This window comes from Salmo trutta, chromosome 1 (assembly GCF_901001165.1).
Source record: "Salmo trutta chromosome 1, fSalTru1.1, whole genome shotgun sequence".
Taxonomy (NCBI): Eukaryota; Metazoa; Chordata; class Actinopteri; order Salmoniformes; family Salmonidae; genus Salmo; species Salmo trutta.
The window spans coordinates 51,877,242-51,900,799 of record NC_042957.1 but is presented as its reverse complement, the minus strand read 5'-3'; the positions used below and the strand labels follow the sequence as shown (position 1 = coordinate 51,900,799).

At 41.3% G+C, this 23,558-nt stretch overlaps 3 protein-coding genes across 3 annotated transcripts; all 3 read left to right on the top strand.

The window, feature by feature from the left end:
* Positions 1–6,394: 6,394 nt before the first annotated feature.
* Positions 6,395–11,007, top strand: ppan (peter pan homolog). Its single transcript, XM_029761883.1, has 12 exons — positions 6,395–6,546; positions 6,829–6,999; positions 7,221–7,322; positions 7,803–7,853; positions 8,039–8,209; positions 8,404–8,480; positions 8,705–8,812; positions 9,054–9,177; positions 9,497–9,575; positions 9,770–9,899; positions 9,982–10,142; positions 10,265–11,007. The coding sequence occupies exons 1-12, from the start codon at positions 6,532–6,534 to the stop codon at positions 10,732–10,734; spliced, it is 1,659 nt and encodes a 552-aa protein (XP_029617743.1). The 5' UTR covers positions 6,395–6,531; the 3' UTR covers positions 10,735–11,007.
* A 193-nt stretch (positions 11,008–11,200) lies between these two features.
* On the top strand, positions 11,201–13,679 carry p2ry11 (purinergic receptor P2Y11). Its single transcript, XM_029761890.1, has 2 exons — positions 11,201–11,347; positions 11,955–13,679. Exon 2 carries the CDS (start codon positions 12,046–12,048, stop codon positions 12,985–12,987), a length of 942 nt encoding a protein of 313 aa, XP_029617750.1. The 5' UTR covers positions 11,201–11,347; positions 11,955–12,045; the 3' UTR covers positions 12,988–13,679.
* A 5,230-nt stretch (positions 13,680–18,909) lies between these two features.
* eif3g (eukaryotic translation initiation factor 3, subunit G) lies at positions 18,910–23,397 on the top strand. The gene is made up of 10 exons (XM_029761891.1): positions 18,910–19,010; positions 19,097–19,143; positions 19,517–19,605; positions 19,738–19,797; positions 21,729–21,833; positions 22,028–22,220; positions 22,336–22,455; positions 22,829–22,965; positions 23,049–23,155; positions 23,308–23,397. Exons 1-10 carry the CDS (start codon positions 18,988–18,990, stop codon positions 23,321–23,323), a joined length of 897 nt encoding a protein of 298 aa, XP_029617751.1. The 5' UTR covers positions 18,910–18,987; the 3' UTR covers positions 23,324–23,397.
* The last annotated feature ends 161 nt before the right edge of the window (positions 23,398–23,558 follow it).

Here is a 23,558-nt window from a genome sequence, read left to right as displayed (position 1 = left end):
AGTACACAACAGTGGTAGGCCTGATTACCAACAACGACAAGACAGCCTACATGGAGGAGGTTAGGGCCCTGGAGGAAACTTACCTCTCCCACAACGTCAACAAAATGAAGGAGCTGATCGTGGACTTCAGGAGACAGCAGAGGGAATACGCCCCCATCCACATCGACGGGGACGCAGTGGAGAAGGTGAAAAGCTTCAAGTTCCTCGGTGTACATATCACTGACAATCTGAAATGGTCCACCCACACAGACAGTGTGGTGAAGAAGGTGCAACAGCACATCTTAAACCTCAGGAGGATGAATACATGTGTCTTGGCCCCTAAGACCCTCACAAACGTTTACAGATGCACCATTGAGAGCATCCTGTCGGGCTGTATCACCGCCTGGTATGGCAACTCCACCGTCTGCAACCACAGGGCTCTCCAGTCTCCAGAGGGTGGTGCAGTCTGCCCAACGCATCACCGGGGGCACACTGCCTGCCTTCCAGGACATCTACAGTACCTGGTGTCACAGGAAGGCCAAGAAGATCATCAAGAAACTGGCTCTCATGAGGAGCGCAATAGGAAAGGAAGACCTAGAGTTACCTCTGCTGCAGAGGATAAGTTCATAAGAGTTACCAGCCTCAGAAATTGCAGCCCAAATAAATGCTTCACAGAGTTAAAGTAACAGACACATCTCAACATCAACTGTTCAGAGGAGACAGCGTGAATTAGGTCATCATGGTCGAATTGCTGCAAAGAAACCATTACTAAAGGACACCAATAATAACAAGAGACTTGCTTTGGCCAAGAAACATGAGCAATGGACATTAGACCAGTCCAAAGTGGACATTTTTGGTTTCAACCTCCGTGTCTTTGTGAGACGCAGAGTAGGTGAACAAATGATCTCCACGTGTGTGGTTCCCAAGAATGGAGGAGGAGGTGGGATGGTCTGGGGGTGCTTTGCTTAATTCAAATTCAAGGCACACTTAACCAGCATGGCTACCATAGAATTCTGCAGCGATACACCATCTCATCTGGTTTGCGCTCATTTGTTTTTCAATAGGACAATGACCTAAAACACACCTCCAGGCTGTATAAAGGCTATTTGACCAAGGAGAGTGATAGAGTGCTGCATCTGTGTCACGGTTGTCGTAAGGAGAGGACCAAAACACAGCAGGGACATGTATACTCATCTTCTTTATTGACGGGAAAAGAAGAAAAAAAACAGCGTTCTCCTGCCATCCGCCAAACCCAGATTCATCCGTCGGACTGCCAGATGGTGAAGTGTGATTCCTCACTCCAGAGAACGCGATTCCACTGCTCCAGAGTCCAATGGTGGCGAGCTTTACACCACTCCAGCCGATGCTCTGCATTGCGCATGGTTATTTTAGGCATGTGTGCAGCTGCTCGGCCATGGAAACCCATTTCATGAACTTCCCGACAAACCGTTATTGTACAGACATTGCTTCCAGGGGCAGTTTGGAACTCGGTAGTGAGCAGTGGTGTAAAGTACGTAAGTAAAAATACTTGAAAGAACTACTTAAGTAGTTTTTGGGGTATCTGCACATTACTATTTGTCTTTTGGACAACTTTTACTTTTACTTCAGTACATTCCTAAAGAAAATAATGTACTTTTGACTTTTGATTTTCCCTGACACCCAAAAGTACTCGTTACCACTTTCCTTTCCATTTCCATTTTGAATGCTTAGCTGGACAGGAAACTGGTCCAATTCACACACTTATCAAGAGAAAATCCCTGGTCATCCCTACTGCATCTGATCTGGCAGACTCACTAAACACAAATGGTTCATTTGTAAATTATGTCTGAGTGCTGGAGTGTGCCCGAGGCTATCTGTAAATACAAAAAAACAAAAAATCTTGTTTGCTTAATATAAGGAATTTGAAAGGTGATACTTAAGTATATTTAAAACTGAATCGTTTTAGACTTTTACTCAAGTAGTATTTTACTGGGTGACTTTCACTTTTACTTGAGTCATTTTCTATTAAAGTAACTTTACTTTTAGTGAAGTATGAAAATGTGGTACTTTTTTCGCCACTGGTAGCGAGTGTTGCGACCGAGGAGAGACAATTTTAACACGATAGGCACTTCAGCACTTGGTGGTCCCATTCTGTGAGCTTGTGTGGCCTACCACTTCGTGGCTGAGCCGTTGTGGCTCCTAGACGTTTCCACTTCACAATAACAGCACTTACAGTTGACCGGGGCAGCTCTAGCAGGGCAGAAATTTTACAAACTGACTTGTTGGGACGATGGCATCCTATGACGGTGCCACGTTGAAAGTCACTGATATCTTCAGTAAGTCCATTCTACTGTCAATGTTTGTCTATGGAGATTGCATGTCGGTGTGCTTGATTTTATACACCTGTCAGCAATGGCTGTGGCTGAAATAGCCAAATCCACTAATTTGAAGGGGTGTCCACATACTTTTGGATATACACTACCATTCAAAAGTTTGGGGTCACTTAGAAATGTCTTTGTTTTTGAAAGAAAAGCACATTTTTGGTCCAATAAAATAACAGCAAATTGATCAGAAATACAGTGTAGACATTGTTAATGTTGTAAATGACTATTGTAGCTGGAAACGGCAGATTTTTATGGAATATCTACATAGGCGTACATAGGCCCATTATCAGCAACCATCACTCCTGTGTTCCAATGGCACGTTGTGTTAGCTAATCCAAGTTTATCATTTTAAAAGGCTAATTGATCATTAGAAAACCCTTTTGCAATTATGTTGGCACAGCTAAAAACTGTTGTGCTTATTAAAGAAGCAATAAAACTGTCCTTCTTTAGACTAGTTGAGTATCTGGAGCATCAGCATTTGTGGGTTCGATTACAGGCTCAAAATGGCCAAAACAAAGAACTTTCTTCTGAAACTCGTCAGTCTATTGTTGTTCTGAGAAATGAAGGCTATTCCATGCGAGAAATTGACAAGAAACTGAAGATCTCATACAACGCTGTGTACTACTCCCTTCACAGAACAGCGCAAACTGGCTCTAACCAGAATAGAAAGAGGAGTGGGAGGCCCCGGTGCACAACTGAGCAAGAGGACAAGTACATTAGAGTGTCTAGTTTGAGAAACAGGCGCCTCACAAGTCCTCAACTGGCAGCTTCATTAAATAGTACCCGCAAAACACCAGTCTCATCGTCAACAGTGAAGAGGCGACTCCGGGATGCTGGCCTTCTAGGCAGAGTTCCTCTGTCCAGTGTCTGTGTTCTTTTGCCCATCTTAATCTTTTATTTTCATTGGCAGTCTGAGATATGGCTTTTTCTTTGCAACTCTGCCTAGAAGGACAGTATTCCGGAGTCGCCTCTTCACTGTTGACGTTGAGACTGGTGTTTTGCGGGTACCATTTAATGAAGCTAACACAACGTGCCATTGGAACACAGGAGTGATGGTTGCTGATAATGGGCCTCTGTGGGCCTCTGTACGCCTATGTAGATATTCTATAAAAGAAATCTGCCATTCCCAGCTACAGTAGTCATTTACAACATTAACAATGTCTACACTGTATTTCTGATCAATTTGATGTTATTGTAATGGACCAAAAATGTGCTTTTCTTTCAAAAACAAGGCCATTTCTAAGTGACCCCAAACTTTGAATGGTAGTGTATAGTGTATGTGTATGCGACCAAAACAATTTGATTTGAGTAACCACTAGAATAGTTATTTTTATGTTATTAAGTAGGCCTATATCTTTGTTTAATATAATTCATCAAAATATGAATCTAACAATAGAAATCCTTATTATTTTGTAAGAAATGTAAGATCTTTTTACATGTTGCAATAAAGTTGACTAAAGTAGAAGCTCATCTTTTGTTTGTAGGTATTTCCACTTGGTAAGGAGTAATACGTAATATCGAAATTGCTCATAGGTAACTATAAAGTTACACATCACTTTAAATAGCTCAATCCTGTGTAACAAATAGCAACGACCTTGTACTTATGCAGATATTACAGATATATACTATGTGGTGTATTAGTGTGTTTATTGTCCCACTTGGATAACGATTAGATTGTCAGAATGGGTAACGTACTTTGTAGGCACACCATAATTAAAAGTAAGTACACCTCATGATACACTTAATTTTAACTGGCTAAATCCTGGGTAACACCTAGTAATTACATTACACTTATACAGATATTACATGTGGAGTAATAGTGTGTTCATTTTTTCACTTGGAAGGTGCTTCCAGAAGCTTTAAAATTAGGGCCAGGTTGTCAGGATGGATAACGTACTATATAAGTACACATTAATTACAAGTAAGTACCCCTCAAGATCAGTGGTGGAAAAAGTACCCAATTGTTATATTTGAGAAAAAGTAAAGATACCTAAATAGAAAATGACTCAAGTAAAAGTGAAAGTCAGCCAGTAAAATACTACTTGAGTAAAAGTCTAGAAGTATTTGGTTTTAAATATATTTAAGTATCAAGAGTAAATGTAATTGCTCAAATATACTTAAGTATCAAAAGTAAAAGTATAAATAATTTCAAATTCCTTATATTAAGCAGACCACACAGCACCATTTTCTTGTTTTTTTAATTTACGGATAGCCAGGGACACACTCCAACACTCAGACATCGTTACAAATGCAGCATTTGTGTTTAGTGAGTCCGCCTGATCAGAGGCAGTAGGGATAGCCAGGGATGTTCTCTTTACAAGTGTGTGAATTGGACCATTTTCTGTCCTGCTAAGCATTCAAAATGTAATGAGTATTTTTGAGTGTCAGGGTAAATGTATGGGGTCAAAAGTACATTATTTCTTTAGGAATGTAGTGAAGTTAAAGTAAAAGTCTTAAAAAATCGAATAGTAAAGTAAAGTACAGATACCACCAAAAACAACTTAATAAGTAGTACTTGAAGGTATTTTTACTTAAGTACTTTACTCCACTTCTAAAGATACACTTAATTTCAACTAGCTAAATCCTGTCTAACACCTAGTAACTGCATTGTGTTATTCTGTGGTGTACTTGTGGGTTTATCTTCTTACTTGGATGGCAAGGAGATTCAGGTTTTCATAATGGGTAGCGTAAACATTAATTATACATTATTTTTGTATTATAATCTGGGATGACACCCAGTCAGTGAGGTTGATTTATATGTAACTGTCACACCCTGATCTGTTTCACCTATCTTGTGCTTGTCTCCACCCCCCACCAGGTGTCTCCCATTTGTCCCCATTACCTTCTGTGTATTTATACCTGCGTTTTCGGTTTGTCTGTTGCCAGTTTGTCTTGTCCCGTCAAATCCTACCCGCATATTCCTGTGCTCTAGTTTTTGGTTTCCCTAGTCTTCCCAGTTCTGCCCTTTCTGCCTGTCCTGATCCTGCCTGCCGTCCTGAACCTGCCTGACTCTGATTTGGATTATGACTCTTTGTCTGCCTTGACCTACCTTTTTGCCTGCCTTGTACTATAATAAACTCTGATACTCATACGATCTGGGTCTTAGCCTGAGCCATGATATATAACATGTTTTTATAAACTCAACCAAGTTAACCCAGATGGTACACTTTGGGGGCAAATGCAAGCAACAACATTGAGTGGAGCAGCTTCTATCTAAATGCCATCAGACTGTTAAATAGCCATCACTAGGTTGCTTCCACCCGGTTATGTAACCTTGTACCTTAGAGGCTGCTGCCCTATATACTGGACATCGACTTGAAATCACTGGTCACTTTAATAATGTAACACTTGTAGTCACTTTAATAATGTTTACATATTTTTGCTTTACTCATCTCATATGTATATACTGTATTCTATTCTACTGTATTTTAGTCTATGCCACTCCGATATTGCTCGTCCTAATATTTATATATTCCTTAATTCCATTCTTTTACTTTTAGGTTTGTGTGTATTGTTAGATATTACTGCACTGTTGGAGCTAGAAACACAAGCATTTCACTACACCCGCAATAACATCTGCTAAACATGTGCATGTGACCAATCAAATTTGATTTGGAGATTTTGAAGGGTGCAGATTGACGGGTTGGTAATTAGAGCCTATTGAGCCTCCAACCGTTGTAATCTCGCAGCTGAGTAAATAGGTGAATTTAGTTGAAACTTGCCCCTTTGTAACAAACATGGTAACAAGCATTTGTTGTTACACCTCTGTAATTACAGACTGCAATTACCACCAGTTACATGTTATTACAATGTAACTGAGTTATTATAATTAACTACGATACCTGTTACATGTAATTACACTGTAATAAGGACCCCTTAAAATTAAGTTTGACCTTTTAGACTTCATCTTGCAAATGTTCTTTAAATTCCTCTAGCAACACCAGGTTGGTTGCCAAATACGCATGCTGGAAGGTGAGAACAAAAGTTTGGTTGGGCATTTGAATAAGACGAACGTTTTTCGATGTGACACCGCGCCGGCGCAGTGAGATCCACGTGGTTGAAAAGCAGTATCTGATTAAAATGGAGGTCACGGAGAGGCATTGCGGAATTTGCTCGATTTTTACATTCACATAGCTAGGTTCATCAGCGACGTTTTATACTAGTATTTTGTCAAACTTAAACTGCCAGTATGGGGAAGTCCAAGGTAAGCGTTTAAGTAGTTGTTGGCTAACGTTATCTATAGTTATTGACACGATTCAGATTTTTGTAAATTGAATATCACGTTACTGATAATTATATTGAAGATTGTCTCATCGGCATGTGGATGTGTAGCTAGGTGGATAAAATGATGTTTTTATGAGAATATCTGAACAATGATTAAACTATTTGTAACTGATTACATCCACAACGGCTACAGTACCGGCGTTAGCTCGCAACGTGGCGAAGTATATTGGCCAGCAAAACTAACGTGTTAATTCAATTTCAGACCAAAAACCAGAAGAAGTCACGTTTGAGTGCGAACCATGTGGCGGAAGAGGTGTTCGGTGCGGTCCCTCACTCCTTCGTGTTTCACCGTGGCCAAGTCGGCAAGAATGTCGGTCAGCTAGTTGAGGACATGCGGCGGGTCATGGAGCCCTTCACTGCAGAATCCCTTAAGGTCCGGTTGTTCATGTCATGAAACTCTAAACTAGTATTTCTAACTGACTTTAATCAGAGTGAAATTACTGCAATCCAGATGTTTTTACTTGATATATTTTGTGAATTTATGAGACGAATCATAATTCTGTGATCTTGCACTGCTCCAAGGCTATACAATACAAGTGCGTCTTGTGCTCATAATGGATTGCATTTGATGGCTTGCCTGCGTGTGATTGACAGGTGAGGAAGAAGAATGTGCTGAAGGACTTTGTGGCTGTCGCAGGACCACTGGGAGTGACACACTTCATGATCTTCACCAAGACGCCCAGTAGTGTCAACATGGTAAATTAGTCTGCAAACACCAGGGGTGTATTCATCTCTGAAACTGTTTAAGAAACAAACGAAACGGGGAGGGACATACTTGAATTTGTCCATTAGAAACTCTTGTTTTTCTTGTCTGTAAAGGTACTTTTTTTAATGTTTGTAGTAAACAATTTATTTTTGCAAAATAATCGGAGTAATGAATGCGTTGCGTTTCTGTACCATGAGGGGCTTTAACAGTAGACACAGTCCCTATTTTTACAGCTGCTCTCTAAACCCTTGGCCTTTCAAAGGGAATATCTTTATGATTTATCACTATTGATGCTGTGTCAGCCACCTCCTTAGTTATCCAATTGCTGATGCAGATGATGAGTTATGAGAATATCTGAATTCATGATTAAGATGTTTTATCACTGATGCATCAATATCTACAGTTGTGCTGTTTACCAGATCCTAATGGCAAATGAGTGAGTGTTTGAGAAATTTTTTTTCTCCTTCCAGAGGCTTGCTCGGCTGCCCAAAGGCCCTATGCTCCATTTCCGGGTGACCAAAGTGAGTACACAAACCCAAATGACTTACTGGGAGAAATGGGCTCAAAGGATGACAGATTTTGACGTGACTGTTCGGTGATATATGTTCAAAGTAAACGCACTGATGAGCCCCAATACTAGCAACAAGGAAATATAGGGTTTTGGCCTTCAATTGCTTTTCCTGAATATGTTCTTTCTCATTTTCAGTACTCCCTTATTAAAGATGTGGTCTCGTCACTGAAGAGGCACAGAATGCATGAACAGCAGTTCACGCATCATGCACTGCTGGTGCTCAATAACTTTGGCTCGGAGGGCATGCATGTCAAACTTATGGCCACCATGTTCCAAAACATGTTCCCTTCCATCAATGTGCACAAGGTATGTCAAAGGCAGCAGTACCTGGATTTTTGCTGGATTGAGGATTTGTGAAATATGATGATAGTATAGTCTTCTGATTATCTGTGACGATCACACAAAAGTAAACGCTTTCTGATATCCCACAATCCTTTTATCCTCTATTATTATGATGAGAATTAGGTTAGTATGCATTTTAACAGATTTGCTTCTTGTAGGTAGCCCTCAACGCCATAAAGAGATGTGTTTTGGTGAACTACGATCCAGTGTCTCAAGAAATTGAATTTCGCCATTAGTAAGTATACAAGATGTTTTGTGCACTCGTTTTAATTCAAGGTGGCTGTATAGGAAGACTGCTTGGGCTCAGAGGATGACAGATTGTGAATTGACTGTTTAGTGATGTAGATTCAAAGTAAACGCACTGATGCGCCCATCATGCAGAATCCCCCCCACCCCCGTAGCTGACGAAATGGTTCAGTCCACTCTCAACCTTGTCCGTCTCCCTGTCCCCCTTTGCAGCAGCCTGAAAGTAGTCCCTGTGGGCATGAGTAGAGGGGTGAAGAAGCTGATGCAGGAAAAGTTCCCCAACATGAGCAAGTTTGAGGACATCAGTGAGCTGCTGATGAAGTAAGAGCCCTGGCTGTTGTAGTCCTAGCAGACTGCAGAGTATCTCCTGCTGTACTTGATCTATCTGGTCTATCTGCATGTGTTTGGGTTCTCAATATTGCTTTGATGAATTTGAGCTGTTTCATCATGTTATTTGGGTGACACTACCTTGTCTATGTTGGCTGTGACGTGATCTACCTACAAAGTAATTCTGATTTGGCCAGCTGTTATGTGTTCTCTTACCCTGCTAACTTTCTTTCAGAGGGGCTAATCTTTCAGAAAGTGAAGCAGAGCAAGATGGAGATCACAACATAACGGAACTGCCACAGATCTACTCCGGGCGTGGTAACATGGCGTCTCAACAGAGCGCTGTGAGACTGACTGAGGTGATTACCATGGTGACTTAGTGGCTGATCTTAATGATATTACATTGTAACCAGTGTTTCAATAGAATTGTCTACGCATGTGTTGGCAGTGACTATAAATGCTAGGTTTATAGCATCAGCTTGTCTTGTCATTTTCTGTCCATGGGGTGTACATGATGAAAAGATATCTATGATTACCTGTGATATTTCACAAAAGTAAACGCTTACTGACACATCCTGACGTTTGTCACCATGGTGCCTTCAGCAGTTGATCCTACTGATGAGACATTGTGAGCCGTTTCTGGTCGGTTTTTACAGCATCGGTTGGTTTTCTCTTCAGATTGGCCCACGCATCACCATGCAGCTGGTGAAGATCGAGGAGGGAATGGGAGAGGGGAACATACTCTACCATGCAGTCAGTAAGTGCACCTGTCAGCTTCCTGTTGATTTAGCTGTCTATGGGATGGACATGATGAAAAGACCACTATGATTACCTGTGATATTTCAACAACAAAAAAGTAAACGCTTACTGACACATCCACTGAGAATAGGTGTTTCTGTTGATTGGTCATGGTAAAATGCTGATACAGGCCCTCAAATGTCTTTTCTGAAGTCGCCAAGACTGAGGAAGAGCTTCAGGAGATCCTGGTCCGAAAAGAGGCGCAGATGAAAGAAAAGCAGGAACGGAAGAAAAAACAAGAGCAGGATGTTGCTCAAAAGAAAGCGTTACGGGAGGAGAACAAGTGAGTGTTATAGCACATTGTAACTGCTAGTCATTCCACCTGAGTTGGAGTGGAACAGTGATGTTTGTTTCTGTAATGTCAGGAAAAGAAGCATGGCAGGCATCAAGAGGAAGCGCCAGGAGGAGGAAGAGCATGACCCTGAAGTGGAGGATCCTGGGAACCAGGATAACAGGCCTCCGGTTGTTGAATCTGACGACGAGGCAGAGTACTACAGACAGGCTGTAGGGGAGGAACCAGATGAAGGTATGTACTCTTTCAATACTGAACCAAGTTTCTATAGTTTGTGTTTTGTTGTACTATATTTCTATGCTACTTTGACAGACAAAAGCACCTTCTATATTTATTTTTCTCCCTCCCCCATCTAGATATGTTCCCTGCAGCCAAGAGGAGGCAAAGACCTGAAAGGCCCTCAGGAGGACCCTTCAAGAAGAGGAAACCGTTCTCTGGCACCGACAGGGAAAACAAATATGGTTCCAAGCCACCTCATAGGTCTGGTCCAGGAGGGAAACCCAGAGACCGAATGGGGGGTGACAGGGACAGGAAAGAGGGAAAGAAATTTGGGGATGGGGGCAAATCTTTTGGAAAGATGTCACCGGGGGGCAAGAGGTTTGGAGGAAAGAAATTTGGGGATGGGGGCAAACGTTTTGGAGGGAAGACATTTGGTGATAGGGATAAAAGATTTGGAGGGAAATTTGAGGGGCGCAGTACATTTGGGGGAAAGACATTTGGGGGTGATGGGGGTTCTAAGTTTAAGGGCAAACCTCGTCCTGGTGGTTTCAAGAAGGGTCCGGGAGGGACGAAGGGGGGCTTCAAACAGAGGAAGGGGAAGAGCTGAGCTTCATAACCCTTCGAAAGCCTGGACTGATGCACGCTGAGTGCTCTACCCTAGTAGAACACCAGATGGCAGTATTGACTCACTATTGTGGTCTGCAGTTTCTGATCAACATGAACAGGAATGTATTCCTTCATGATAGGACTTTGTTATTGCTACAAGTCAGCTGCAGGACTGGATGGAAATGCAATGATGTCATTTTGTACCTTGTGAACATGTTTATATAAATGTTATAAGCATTGGAAAATAAATTGCTGGGTGCAAAGTACAGCTCAATTGTGTGTAGCCTTTTTTTCTTGGGGCTGACTCATGCAGTCTCTGCCACATGCTTTCACCTCTAAGTGTGAGGTTAACTGGAGCAGAGGCTGGTGAGCATGAGACTTGAGTTGTGACATTTTCATTTTGTACTGTGCTACAAATAGAACAAGGGGCAGGCAGTGTTGGTCACACTTCTTGAAAATGCCTTCAAAGGGGTTGATTTGTGAGGGTGGCGGAAGGGCAGAAAGGGAAGTGACTGCTTTAAATCTTTGTACATGCAACTAACCAATCATTGGAAGTTTCTACTGGTCTCTGAACATCTACCCCAGGAACTGTATCCTTGTCTGTCTGTCAATGAGTAAGTACTAGTCTGGCTTTATTCTGAGGTCATTGCCATTATACATTTAAATATCTGTAAAGTGTAAGGACAAAAATGTAGTAAATGTGGGCTGTTTATAATTGACCACCTGTTTTTGAATACTGGTGCATACTTCCGGTTTTTGTGTCTGTTGAATAGACTGGAGAAGTAACATCAGAAACGGTCTTGTGGCTTTTCTTAAAGATAAATTATATTTAACATGTGTATGGCTCCATGGGGTGTTTTGGACAGACATTCTGTTGGTTAAAGATTTACACCGCCTTGGTCCATGGTATTTTAGATTATTATTTGCTATCCATTGCACAACATTAGTATGGAAAACTGCAGTGTGTTTATATTTATTTTTGACCACAGATGTATATTTCTGATAAGACAACAGCTCTGACGGTATCTTAAACCACTACTAATACTATCAATTTATTACATGTATTGCGACAGAATGATACTGATTGATGTTATGAACTGTTGTGACATGTATTGGGTGGCACAATGCAAAGTTCCCCTTAGGGGATCAGGATGAACTGCGTAAAAGAATGGTTCTCCACTTCAGAATATAATGAATATCTTTATCCTTTTTCTTCCACAGAGATTAATAAATACCACTTTTGGGAGCCAGTTTGCACAGCCTTTTCCCCTCCTATTTTCTAATCTCCCACAGAAATCAATACACAACAAACATGATGGATCACAACTCTTCTTGTTATGATGACAAGTTCCAAGTGCAGTTATTGCCTTCAATGTACGGTGTTGAGTTCTGCGTGGCGTTGGTTGGTAACCTGTTTGCCCTGAGGCTCCTAGCGACCAGGGATAGGAACAGCTGGCACACTGGTGTGGTGCTGTCCTGTAACCTGGCCATCAGTGACCTGCTCTATGTCCTCACCCTGCCCCTGCTCATAGTCTACTACAGGCAGGACAAGAACTGGCAGTTTGGGATCGCGGTCTGTAAGATAGAACGCTTCCTCTTCACCTGCAACCTGTATGTCAGCATCTACTTCATCATGTGTATCAGTGTGAACCGCTATGTGGCCATTGTGTACCCGTTCTTCAGCCGGAACCATGTGAACCCCGCCAAAGTCAAGGCTGCCAGTGTCATCATTTGGATCTTTGTGACAGCCATCTCCTCTCCTGTGTTGAAGTTTGCCTCCACATGTCCAGACGGAAGCAACAAAACCTGTTGTGTATCCTACTCCTATTGCACCAACAGTGATGCAGTTGTATACTCTCACTTGTTTTACAAAGTCTTTCTGTCTGTGGTTGGGTGTTTTATTCCCTTCCTGGTCACATTTGCATCATACTGCGCAGTGTTGAGGGTGGTGTGGAGGAATGTGAATATAACCTCCTTGGAGAAACGGAAGGTGGCCCTGATGGTGTTTGTGGTGGTTGTGCTGTATGCCATTTCCTTTGTGCCTTATCACCTCCTCCAGAGCTACTATTTCTACCAGAAGGTTCACAAACCTGACTCTGTCTGCAACTGGGTGTACAAGGCCTACCAAGTGTCCAAGGGCCTGGCTACACTGAACATGTGCATCCATCCACTGCTCTACATGGCTGTGTTTGATAACATCAGAGTGGCCTGCTGTGGAAGGAGCTCAGCAGATATGGCAATGAATAATACATGAATAAAATGATGCTCTCTGTTCTTTGGATGCTTGCACTTATGGTGTTTCTGATAAGCAAGTATTACCCACAGTTGAGAACTTATCTGTAAATAACTGTAGCTATATGCACTTCCTTCCAATGTTCTGATGTAAGATGTTTTTGATGGTCATGTTTCTTTTCAATGAAGTCTAAACTATGCCCTCTTCTATTTTCATTATTTCAGCATCGGATAATAGAAATTGATTACATTAAAAATAGCTATTTGAAATGTAGCTACATTCCTACATTGCTCACAGTTTTCACATGATAAGCTTACAGAACAGGAGAAAAACATGAACACCAAAAGCACAGGATAAAAAGTTATTATAACCGCCATTTTGTGCCCTAGGAGACGGTGGATGGAAAAGCGCGCTAGTTAGAAATGGAGGAACATCAAGACGATGCAGCTGCTTTAGAAGTGGATGCACTGTTGAGCGTTACATCCCGAGGGGTTCGTGCTGATTGTACGGAGATTGTGACAGCCGGATAAATGTCATCCCTCGAGAGGGCAAGAACAAGATGTATGTGAGGAGAAGTGCAGTATTATCATAAGAAGATGTATATTTGGAAGACGGAAGAGGAATGGAGAGGAGGTCTAAGAGAGAGGAAGAAATAGGGTGAGCTCGAGTCGGTTAAAAATGGCGGGTAAAAGGGAGATGGTTTGTTAAAAGAAGAATGGTAAAAAGTGTAAGCAAAGTGAGCTGTAGGCAGGATCGAAGACAGGAGGAGAAATGGAAGTGAATCAGGGCGAAGTATCGGAGGTTCAGTGGCGACCTGTCATTCAGACAGGTAGCCCCACCTGTTTAGTAATAAAAAAAAAATATGTATATATATATATATATATATATATATACACGTTTTGCATGTTATTTTGACATTTATTTGTCACGTATCAGTTTACAACTTAAATAAACATTTTGTTAGTAAAGTTTATAATTGTAAACTGGGTGGTTCGAGCCCTGAATGCTGATTGGCTTCCGAGTGGCGCAGCAGCCTATGAACAATGAACACAAGCATACTTCCAAAATTGTTGCAAAATGGCTTAAGGACACCGAGGTCAAGCTACTGGAGTAGCCATCACAAAGCCCTGACCTCAAACCTATAGAAGTTTTGTGGGCAGAACTGAAAAAGCGTGTGCGAGCGAGGAGGCCTACAAACCTGACTCAGTTACATCGGCTCTGTCAGGAGGAATGGGCCAAAATTCACCCAACTTGTTGTGGAAGGCTACCTGAAACGTTTGACCCAAGTTAAACAATTTAAAGGCAATGTTACTAATTGAGTGTATGTAAACTTCTGAGCCACTGGGAATGTGATGAAAGAAATAAAAGCTGAAATAAATAATTATCTCTATTATTCTGACATTTCACATTCTTAAAATAAAGTGGTGATCCTAACTGACCTAAAACAGCGAATTTTTACTTGGATTAAATGTCAGGAATTGTGAAAAACTGAGTTTAAATGTATTTGGCTAAGGTGTATGCAAACGTATGACTTCAACTGTATATATCAGACCGTATACCATGGGTATGACAAAACATTTATCTTTACTGCTCTAATTACCATTACATTTACATTTACGTCATTTAGCAGACGCTCTTATCCAGAGCGACTTACAAATTGGTGCATTCACCTTATGATATCCGTGGGGGCTGTGTCCTAGCACTCTGCGCGCAATAGAACAGCCCTTAGCCATGGTATATTGGGCATATACCACACCACCCTCTGGCCTTATTTTCTTAAATAAATCCTATTTGTGCATGTGCATAACTATAGATAAATCCGACAGGAGAGTTTGAGTGATGAAAGTTGGACAGATGATCTCAATATGTTCAAAAAACACTTGGACCAACTTCAAAAAACAAATGTTGGGCTATTTTCTGGCAATTGTGCCTTCTTTATGTGCCAGATGTTAAGACTACAAAAAATTATAAATGGCCTATTTGCAAGATTGACTTGTTATTTCAATAGGCATAGGCTACTGACTACAATCTGGGTTTAAAGTTGCAATTCAACTTTGCCATTGTTTGCTGAGCTAGATGCAGGTAGCCTATAGCCCCTGAAAGGCCAACATCTAATTTCAGGGAAAAGTCCACAATGAAACTGACATTAAATGTGGAGAATGATCACAATTGATAACTTCCAATTTAATTAACTAAACATGGCCATTAAGAATTGCATAATAACACAAGGCTACAACAAAACATTTAGTTATATTTATTACATCCGTTTGCCAGCTCCAGGTAGGCTACACAAGTGGCACAAATTGATTTGCAATGACTCCAGTGATATCGTCATTTCAACATATTTATTGTACTGTGTCAAATGGTAGGCTACAGTAGCCTAGAATGGCATAGAAATTAATAGCCTACTTGAGGGCCAACATATTGAAATGTAGCCTATAATTCTCCAAGTTTAATGTCAGTTTCATAGTGGACTTTTTCTACTTTTTGTAGAGTCTAGACTCTAGGGTATAGAGTCTAGACTCTATGAGACTCTAGAGTATAGAGTCTAGACTCTATGAGACTCTAGGGTATAGAGTCTAGACTCTATGAGACTCTAGGGTATAGAGTCTAGACTCTATGAGACTCTAGAGTATAGAGTCTAGACTCTATGAGACTCTAGGGTATAGAGTCTAGACTCTATGAGACTCTAGGGTATAGAGTCTAGACTCTATGAGACTCTAGGGTATAGAGTCTAGACTCTATGAGACTCTAGGGTATAGAGTCTAGACTCTATGAGACTCTAGGGTATAGAGTCTAGACTCTAGAGCGCTGCGCGAGTGGAAATTTGAAATTGAATTTATGGGGAAACAGTCTTCTATGAAACTGACATTAAATGTGGAGAATGATTGGTTACATTTGCATATGTTGGCCATCAAGTAAGCTATTCATTTCTATGCCATTCTAGGCTACTCTAGAACTGAGCATGAGTAAAACCCTTCGCTTGATACGGTTATCCATAGGAAAAGTCGACATTTGAATGCAGTTTACTTGAATCCACCTCTGGGCGAATTTATCTAAAGAGCTCTAGAGCACAAGTCATTTTCCGATGCTTTGTCGCCCTTATATCAGTTCTAGTGCATTAATATGTTTTATGGAAAACATATTAAATAGCCTACCTACAACTGGTAAAAAGTTGTCACAATGTGCGCGCATGCTGCACTGTCTCCTTGACTCAGCAGTACGGGATCAATATCATGCCAAATGTATTGTGAACACACAGCATGCATTTTGCATTCATTCGTGTATCATGGTCTGTACAAATAAGTACCAATCCACAAATGTAAATCACCAATCCACAAATGTAAATCACCAATCCACAAATGTAAATCACCAATCCACAAATGTAAATCACCAATCCACAAATGTAAATCACTTTTCACAAATGTAAATCACTATCCACAAATGTAAATCACCAATCCACAAATGTAAATCACTTTTCACAAATGTAAATCACTTTCCACAAATGTAAATCACTTTTCACAAATGTAAATCACTTTTCACAAATGTAAATCACTATCCACAAATGTAAATCAGCAATCCACAAATGTAAATCACTATCCACAAATGTAAATCACTTTTCACAAATGTAAATCACTATCCGCAAATGTAAATCACCAATCCACAAATGTAAATCACTTTTCACAAATGTAAATCACTTTCCACAAATGTAAATCACTTTTCACAAATGTAAATCACTATCCACAAATGTAAATCACTATCCACAAATGCAATTCATTATCCACAAACAAACACCTTCTGATTTGTATTTGTAAATCAATATATTGCATTAGAATGTTGACAGATATAGCAAACCTGCAACTCCATATTTTGACAACAAGAAAAAGACAAAAAGTTCTCACGTGTAGAAAGCGATTTGTAGTACCCCATGAAAGCGATGGTGGTTACGTACTATAATTTCTGCAGCCTTGTAAGGCAAGCATCAACATGGCCGAACGAGAGGCTGCCAGCGATTTATAGAAATCGCTTTCTACAGGTACAAACCTTTTTTCTACGAATACAAATTGCTTTTTATGGGGTCATTGTCCTGTTGAAAAACAAATGATAGTAAGTCACTTTCAGGATCCCGTGTGGCTCGGTTGGTAGAGCATGGTGTTTGCAACGCCAGGGTTGTGGGTTCGATTCCCACGGGGGACCAGTACGGAGAAAAAAATGTTATCAAATGTATGCATTCTCTACTATAAGTCGCTCTGGACAAGAGTGTCTGCTAAATGACTAAAATGTAAAAAATGTATAGTCCCACTAAGCACAAACTAGATGGGATGGTGTGTCGCTGCAGAATGCTGTGGTAGCCATGCTGGTTAAGTGTGCCTTGAATTCTAAATAAATCACTGACAGTGTCACCAGCAAAGCACCTCACACCTGCTTCATGGTGGGAACCACACATGCAGAGATGATCTGTTCACCTACTCTGTGTCTCACAAAGACATGGTGGTTGGAACCAAAAATCTCCAATTTGGACTCATCAGACCAAAGGACAGATTTCCACTGGTCTTGTTCAGTGCTCATGTTTCTTGGCCCAAGCAAGACTCTTCTTATTATTGGTGTCCTTTAGTAGTGGTTTCTTGGCAGTAATTTGACCATGAAGACCTGATTCATGCAGTCTCCTCTGAACAGTTGATGTTGAGATGTCTGTTACTTGAACTTTGTGAAGCATTTATTTGGGCTGCAATTTCTGAGGCTGGTAACTCTAATGAACTTATCCTCTGCAGCAGAGGAAACTCTGGGTTTTCCATTCCTGTGGCGGTCCTCATGAGAGCCAGTTTCATCATAGCGCTTGATGGTTTTTTGCGACTGCACTTGAAGACAGTTTAAAAGTTCTTGACATTTTCCGGATTGACTGACCTTCATGTATTAAAGTAATGACGGACTGTCATTTCTCTTTGCTTATTTTAGCTGTTCTTGCCATAATATGGACTTGGTCTTTTACCAAATAGGGCTATCTTCTATCTAGGGCTACCACCCCTATCTTGCGGTCAATTTGCAATCTACAAATTATTTGTAATTATGTTCTGGCCCCCCGACCTTCCGCTCAAGAACAAAAATTGGCCCGCGGCTGAATCTAGTTGATGATCCCTGCTTACGGGCATGTGACCCCAGTGTGTAGGAGGGAGGTTCCTAGGTGTGAGACGTGTGCAGAATGGGGCATTAGACAAACATTTTTGTAGCATTGGGGAAAGTCGTGGTATGTGTTAATTGTAGGGATGCCCATGGGGCTGGGGATCAGAAATGTCCGGTGCAAGAGAGGCAGGTTGAGGTTTCCAGGGTTAGAGTAGTTGTTATATGCTGAGGCAGTGAAGGAATTAGAGGAAGATGGGTCAAGGGGGAGGGATCCTGAGAGGAGTGGTATAAGTAGTAGATCTGTACCAGTACAGAGGGATAGGCCAACAAGTGATATACTTTTCAGTAAGATTGTATTTTTTAGCAATTATAGCAATGGTTATCAACTGAACTGCAGTGATGTAATGTAAATCACAGAAAATGGAGGTTGTGGTGGCAGCTGCAGAGAGGTTTTTTTGTTGTGCGAGACTTGACGTTAGAAGTTACAGTGTGTTAAGTGGTGTTGTCTCATCCTTTCAGACTGTTGGCCTGAGGTAGGACTAAATATATTTAAAAAGTGGAGCAAGGTGGTGGTTTATTTTTATATTATTTATTATTATTATATACTTTTTTTGTGAAGTGTAGGTTTAGATGGTAGGGTATTTGTTGATTTAAAAAGAAATTCAAGCAATGTATAAGGTAGTTATACTGCAGTCTAGTAGGTGGCGGTAATTCAACATTAATTGGTTGCCAACCGCCGTTAAACCTCATCGAATAAGATGTTGTGCCTTATCGTTTCAGTTGCATTAAGTAGCCTCCGTACCCGTTGGTGGCGCTCTAGCTATCCTATTTGGTAAGCTCTTCAGTTTGTGTCGTTCGTGTATCTTTCCTTGTTCTCTGGCCGCTGCGCGCACCGACAGAATGCCGTCGATTGAATACGACGAGTGAGTTCTTCAATACAAATATGATGATTATCGTATATATCATGTGTTTGAATTCTCAAATACTGTGTGTTAATCCTTCTTTCTAGTTCCAAGCCCAGTTGGGCCGATCAGGTTGAAGAGGAGGGAGACGAAGGTAAGAAGCTGGCTAACATTAGCTTGCTAGCATTGACATTAACTTTCTAGCTAAACCAGGCGATTTCCACGTGTATTTTTTTTCTTCCATTATAGTCGTTAGTTTCTCTGTCACACTTCCTAGTCAGCAAGACAATTTTTGTGATTTGTCGGGGAGAAGACTACCCCCCCGGTAACGTTAGTTGGCTAGTTAGTAAGTAACCTTGGTAGCTAGCTAACTAACGTTAGTCTGTCAGGAAAATAAAGTATACTCGTCATGCTGTAGTTGGATTGCCTTAGTTGGTGGTAGGAAGCTAACAATCCACTAATAGTCAGTATCGATATTATTGTTAACTACCAGGACCTCATTTGTGTGTTGTCATCCCCACCACCAGGTACCCTACCCCCTCCAAAAGAAACCGTCAAAGGAAATATCAAAACCATCACAGAATACAAGATCGATGAGGATGGAAAGAAGTTCAAGGTACTTTTTGTTTTAATGCTCATCCAAATAGGAGAGTGGGATTCTTGATTCCTTCCCACAAAGTCTACTGCCCCTGATGTCTGAATCAGATGTAACTAACCAAGAAATTAACATTTGTCATTTGTGTTATAGATTATTCGCACCTTCAAGATTGAGACTAGGAAGGCCTCCAAAGCTGTTGCCAGGAGAAAGGTCAGTGTTTTCTTTGGGAATTTAGCACAATCTTAACCTTTGTTGCGCAACACCTCAGTATTGAGTTTGATGGGATTGTACGTTAACCCTTTACACTCGTACCTGTATATGGATGGGAAATGGCAGATTTGGAGGCAGTGGCTGTACAATAACATGCTATGCATGGTCAGAGCTCAGGTCTCCTCACAGCTTTGTATGGGTTTTGACTGACCGCTGTTCTGAACTTGAGCACTGCGTGTGACAAGAAGTTGCTCCCATCATTCCTGCTAATTGGGTAACTTTAGAATTGTTTTGTCTGAGTGAGGGAAATGCTGTAAATTACGAGGCTCTGTGTTTTGAAAGATGAGACGTTCAGGATTATAATAAATACCATTGATGTCATACAAGCAAGCCAAACGCACATTAGTACAAATGGGCACTTCACATATCTTAAGACTCATGTAATATACACTGTCAACATCTATGATCACTATGTTTGATGTACAGTTACAAGATGACATGGCCTTATACCCCCCCATACTGAACAGAAATCACATTGTATTTGTCACATGCACCAAATACAACAGGTGTAAACCTTACAATGAAATGCTTACTTACAAGCCCTTAACCAAAAATGCAGTTTTAAGGAAAAAAATGAAATATAACAAATAATTAAGGAGCAACAATAAAATAACAGTAGCGAGGCTATATACAGGGGGTTCTGGTACAGAGTCAGTGTACAGGGGCACCGGTTAGTCGAGGTAATATGTACATGTAGGTAAAGTGACTATGCATAGATAATTAACAGAGTAGCAGCAGCTTAAAAATGAGGGGTGGGGTAGGGATAATGCAAATAGTCCAGGTAGCCATTTGATTAACTGTTCAGGAGTCTTATGGCTTTGGGGTAGAAGCTGTTTAGAAGCCTCTTGGACCTAGACTTGGCGCTCGGGTACCACTTGCCGTGCGGTAGCAGACAGAACAGTCTATGACTGGGGTGGCTGGATCCATTGGCAATTTCTGGGGCCTTCCTCTGACACGCCCAAAAAATTGCCAAGGGCTCCAATCACCCTAGTCATAGACTGTTCTCTCTGCTACCGCACGGCAAGTGGTACCGGAGCACCAAGTCTAGGTCCAAAAGGCTTCTTAACAGCTTTACCTGAGTTTGTTTGTTATTGTGACGATTTGCCGCTGAATATGCATCTGAATGCACTCATGACACCAAAATTACAATCGGCTTTTCTGAATTTTATAATTTAGCTAGTCATGTTGGCAATAGAACAAGATTTCAAATGATTCCCACCTGACCCAGATTGTGATTTATAATGGACCGTTTTTGTATTGCGTAAACACCAACAGTAATTGGGTAAAGGCAGGATGCAGGGCGGTGTTCCAAACCAAATAACTGCGAGTGTGTTTCCTCTAGTTCCTCAACGGCACTGATAGGAGAGGTCAGAAATGCACCTTATAGTTGAAGAATCTTCTTTGAGTCATAAAAGTGCATTCAAATTGCTTAGGAACTGTTCACACTTTAGAGAGGTGTGGCCACTTGAAAACACCAGTTAGTCCTCAAACCCCGTCATGTTTTTGTTCTTTTGTTGCACCTACCCCAAATTTTCCACACACATTCTTTGTTACTGAATGTACCCAGAAAATGTTCAGATATTGTTATCAACAAATGTGTCAAAAAGTACAGTAAATTTAAAATGCACAAAAAATCAGTGTAATGTTTGGATTCAGTCTTGTCAGGTGAACTGTTGTCATCACCTTTAGTCTGATAATTTTTCCATAATCTCCAAAGTGTTCTCTTTCAGTTGCTGCCATGGTCATGCATATCCTTATTCACATTTCAATTTAGCCCTATCCATATAGGCCAATTCCCGTGAGTGTAAGGGGTTAAAATGTGAAGTTATTTTGATTTGACTTAACATTGCTTTTCTATCCCCGCCAATCAGAACTGGAAGAAGTTTGGCAACTCAGAGTATGACCCACCAGGTCCCAATGTTGCTGATACCACAGTCAGTGATGATGTCTTTATGGTGTTCATCTCTAGCAAAGAGGTGAGGAGCCACTGAGAGAAGCTGATCTAGTATTGTTCTCTTTGAGCCATCAGAGATCTCCTGGGAAGTAACTGCCTCTTCATATCTAAAGTCGCAACAATCCACCAGTTCATTGTTTTTATATGATCCTAGTTTGTCACCTTTTAGTTCTGGTATAAATCAGTGATATGTAATAACCTGAATCCTCCTCTCAGGACCTGAATGCCCAAGATGTGGAAGAGGACCCCATGAACAAGCTGAAGGGACAGAAGATAGTGTCCTGTCGAATCTGTAAAGGAGACCATTGGACCACCCGCTGCCCCTACAAGGACACTCTGGGCCCCATGCAGAAGGAGCTGGCCGAGCAGCTGGGCCTGTCCACTGGAGACCCGACGAAGACTGCAGGAGGTATTGTCATAATTGCCCATAGCTTATATTGTGCTGTAAATGTACAGTCATGATTGTGGTTAATGATTTTGTTAAATGGACATCACTGATGGATATTTTTTTTACCTTGTTTCAGATGAGCCTGAGCCTGCCGCACCAGCTGCAGGGAGCAAAACAGGGAAGTATGTGCCCCCCAGCCTGAGGGACGGCAGCACACGTAGAGGAGAGTCCATGCAACCCAATCGCCGTGGTGCATGTACGTATGATTTGACTCTTCCACTCTGTTTTCTATCATTTTTTATTTAACTAGGTAAGTCAGTTAAGTACAAATTCTTATTTACAATGACGGCGACGCCCTATTGGATGCTCAATATCGGCCGGATGTGATGCAGCCTGGATAATAAGGGGCATACTAGTCACCACACCTCAACACCATAGTCTCGTTTGAGAAGCATCTTGATGTCTGGACAACACTCGTGGTCCCGGTTCAGCATGGAACAGTCCAATCAGAGTTTAAAACATTTTTCCTCTTGATTTCATTGGGGGAATTCCAACAAAGCCAGGCATTTTGGTAAGATGCCTAAATGGCTGGGATAACACAAACCTAAACTGTGTCTATCCTTCCACAGCTGATGACAACGCCACCATCCGTGTGACCAACCTGTCTGAGGACACCCGTGAGACGGATCTGCAGGAGCTCTTCAGGCCGTTTGGCTCCATCTCCAGGATCTACCTGGCCAAGGACAAAAACACAGGCCAGTCCAAGGTGAGAGCAGCAGTAGTTCAACTGGTTGTCGTGTTTGTTTATTCTGTAATTGTTTGCCTTCTAACAGCCTGTTTGTCCTTCAGGGCTTTGCCTTCATCAGTTTCCACCGCAGGGAGGATGCAGCCAGAGCCATCGCAGGTGTGTCAGGATTTGGATACGATCATCTTATCCTCAATGTGGAATGGGCCAAGTGAGTATTGTTTTAGACTTGTCAGATGGAGCACTCATCATGAACTAATAGATACCATATGCATTGAAAGCCTAATCAGTGGCCGTTTTAGAATCTAGACACTTCACTAAATTGCATCTGATTCTATTCAACCATCTTTTCTCCCCTCCCAGACCATCAAACAACTGAGATGACATTTCAGGAGGAATGCCAGATTGTTCATGTAGTAAAATGTGGCTCTGAATAAAGACTTGTCATTCTGACTGCGTATCACTTGTTTGTAGGTCAGACGTAAGCTTCTACAGAACACTTTCATTGAATACTAACTTCAAATGGGGGGAGAAGCAGAACAGAGGGTTATGGCAGGTCAGGCAATTGCTGCCTTCATAATATTGTAAATATGAGCATATGACTGGGGGAACCA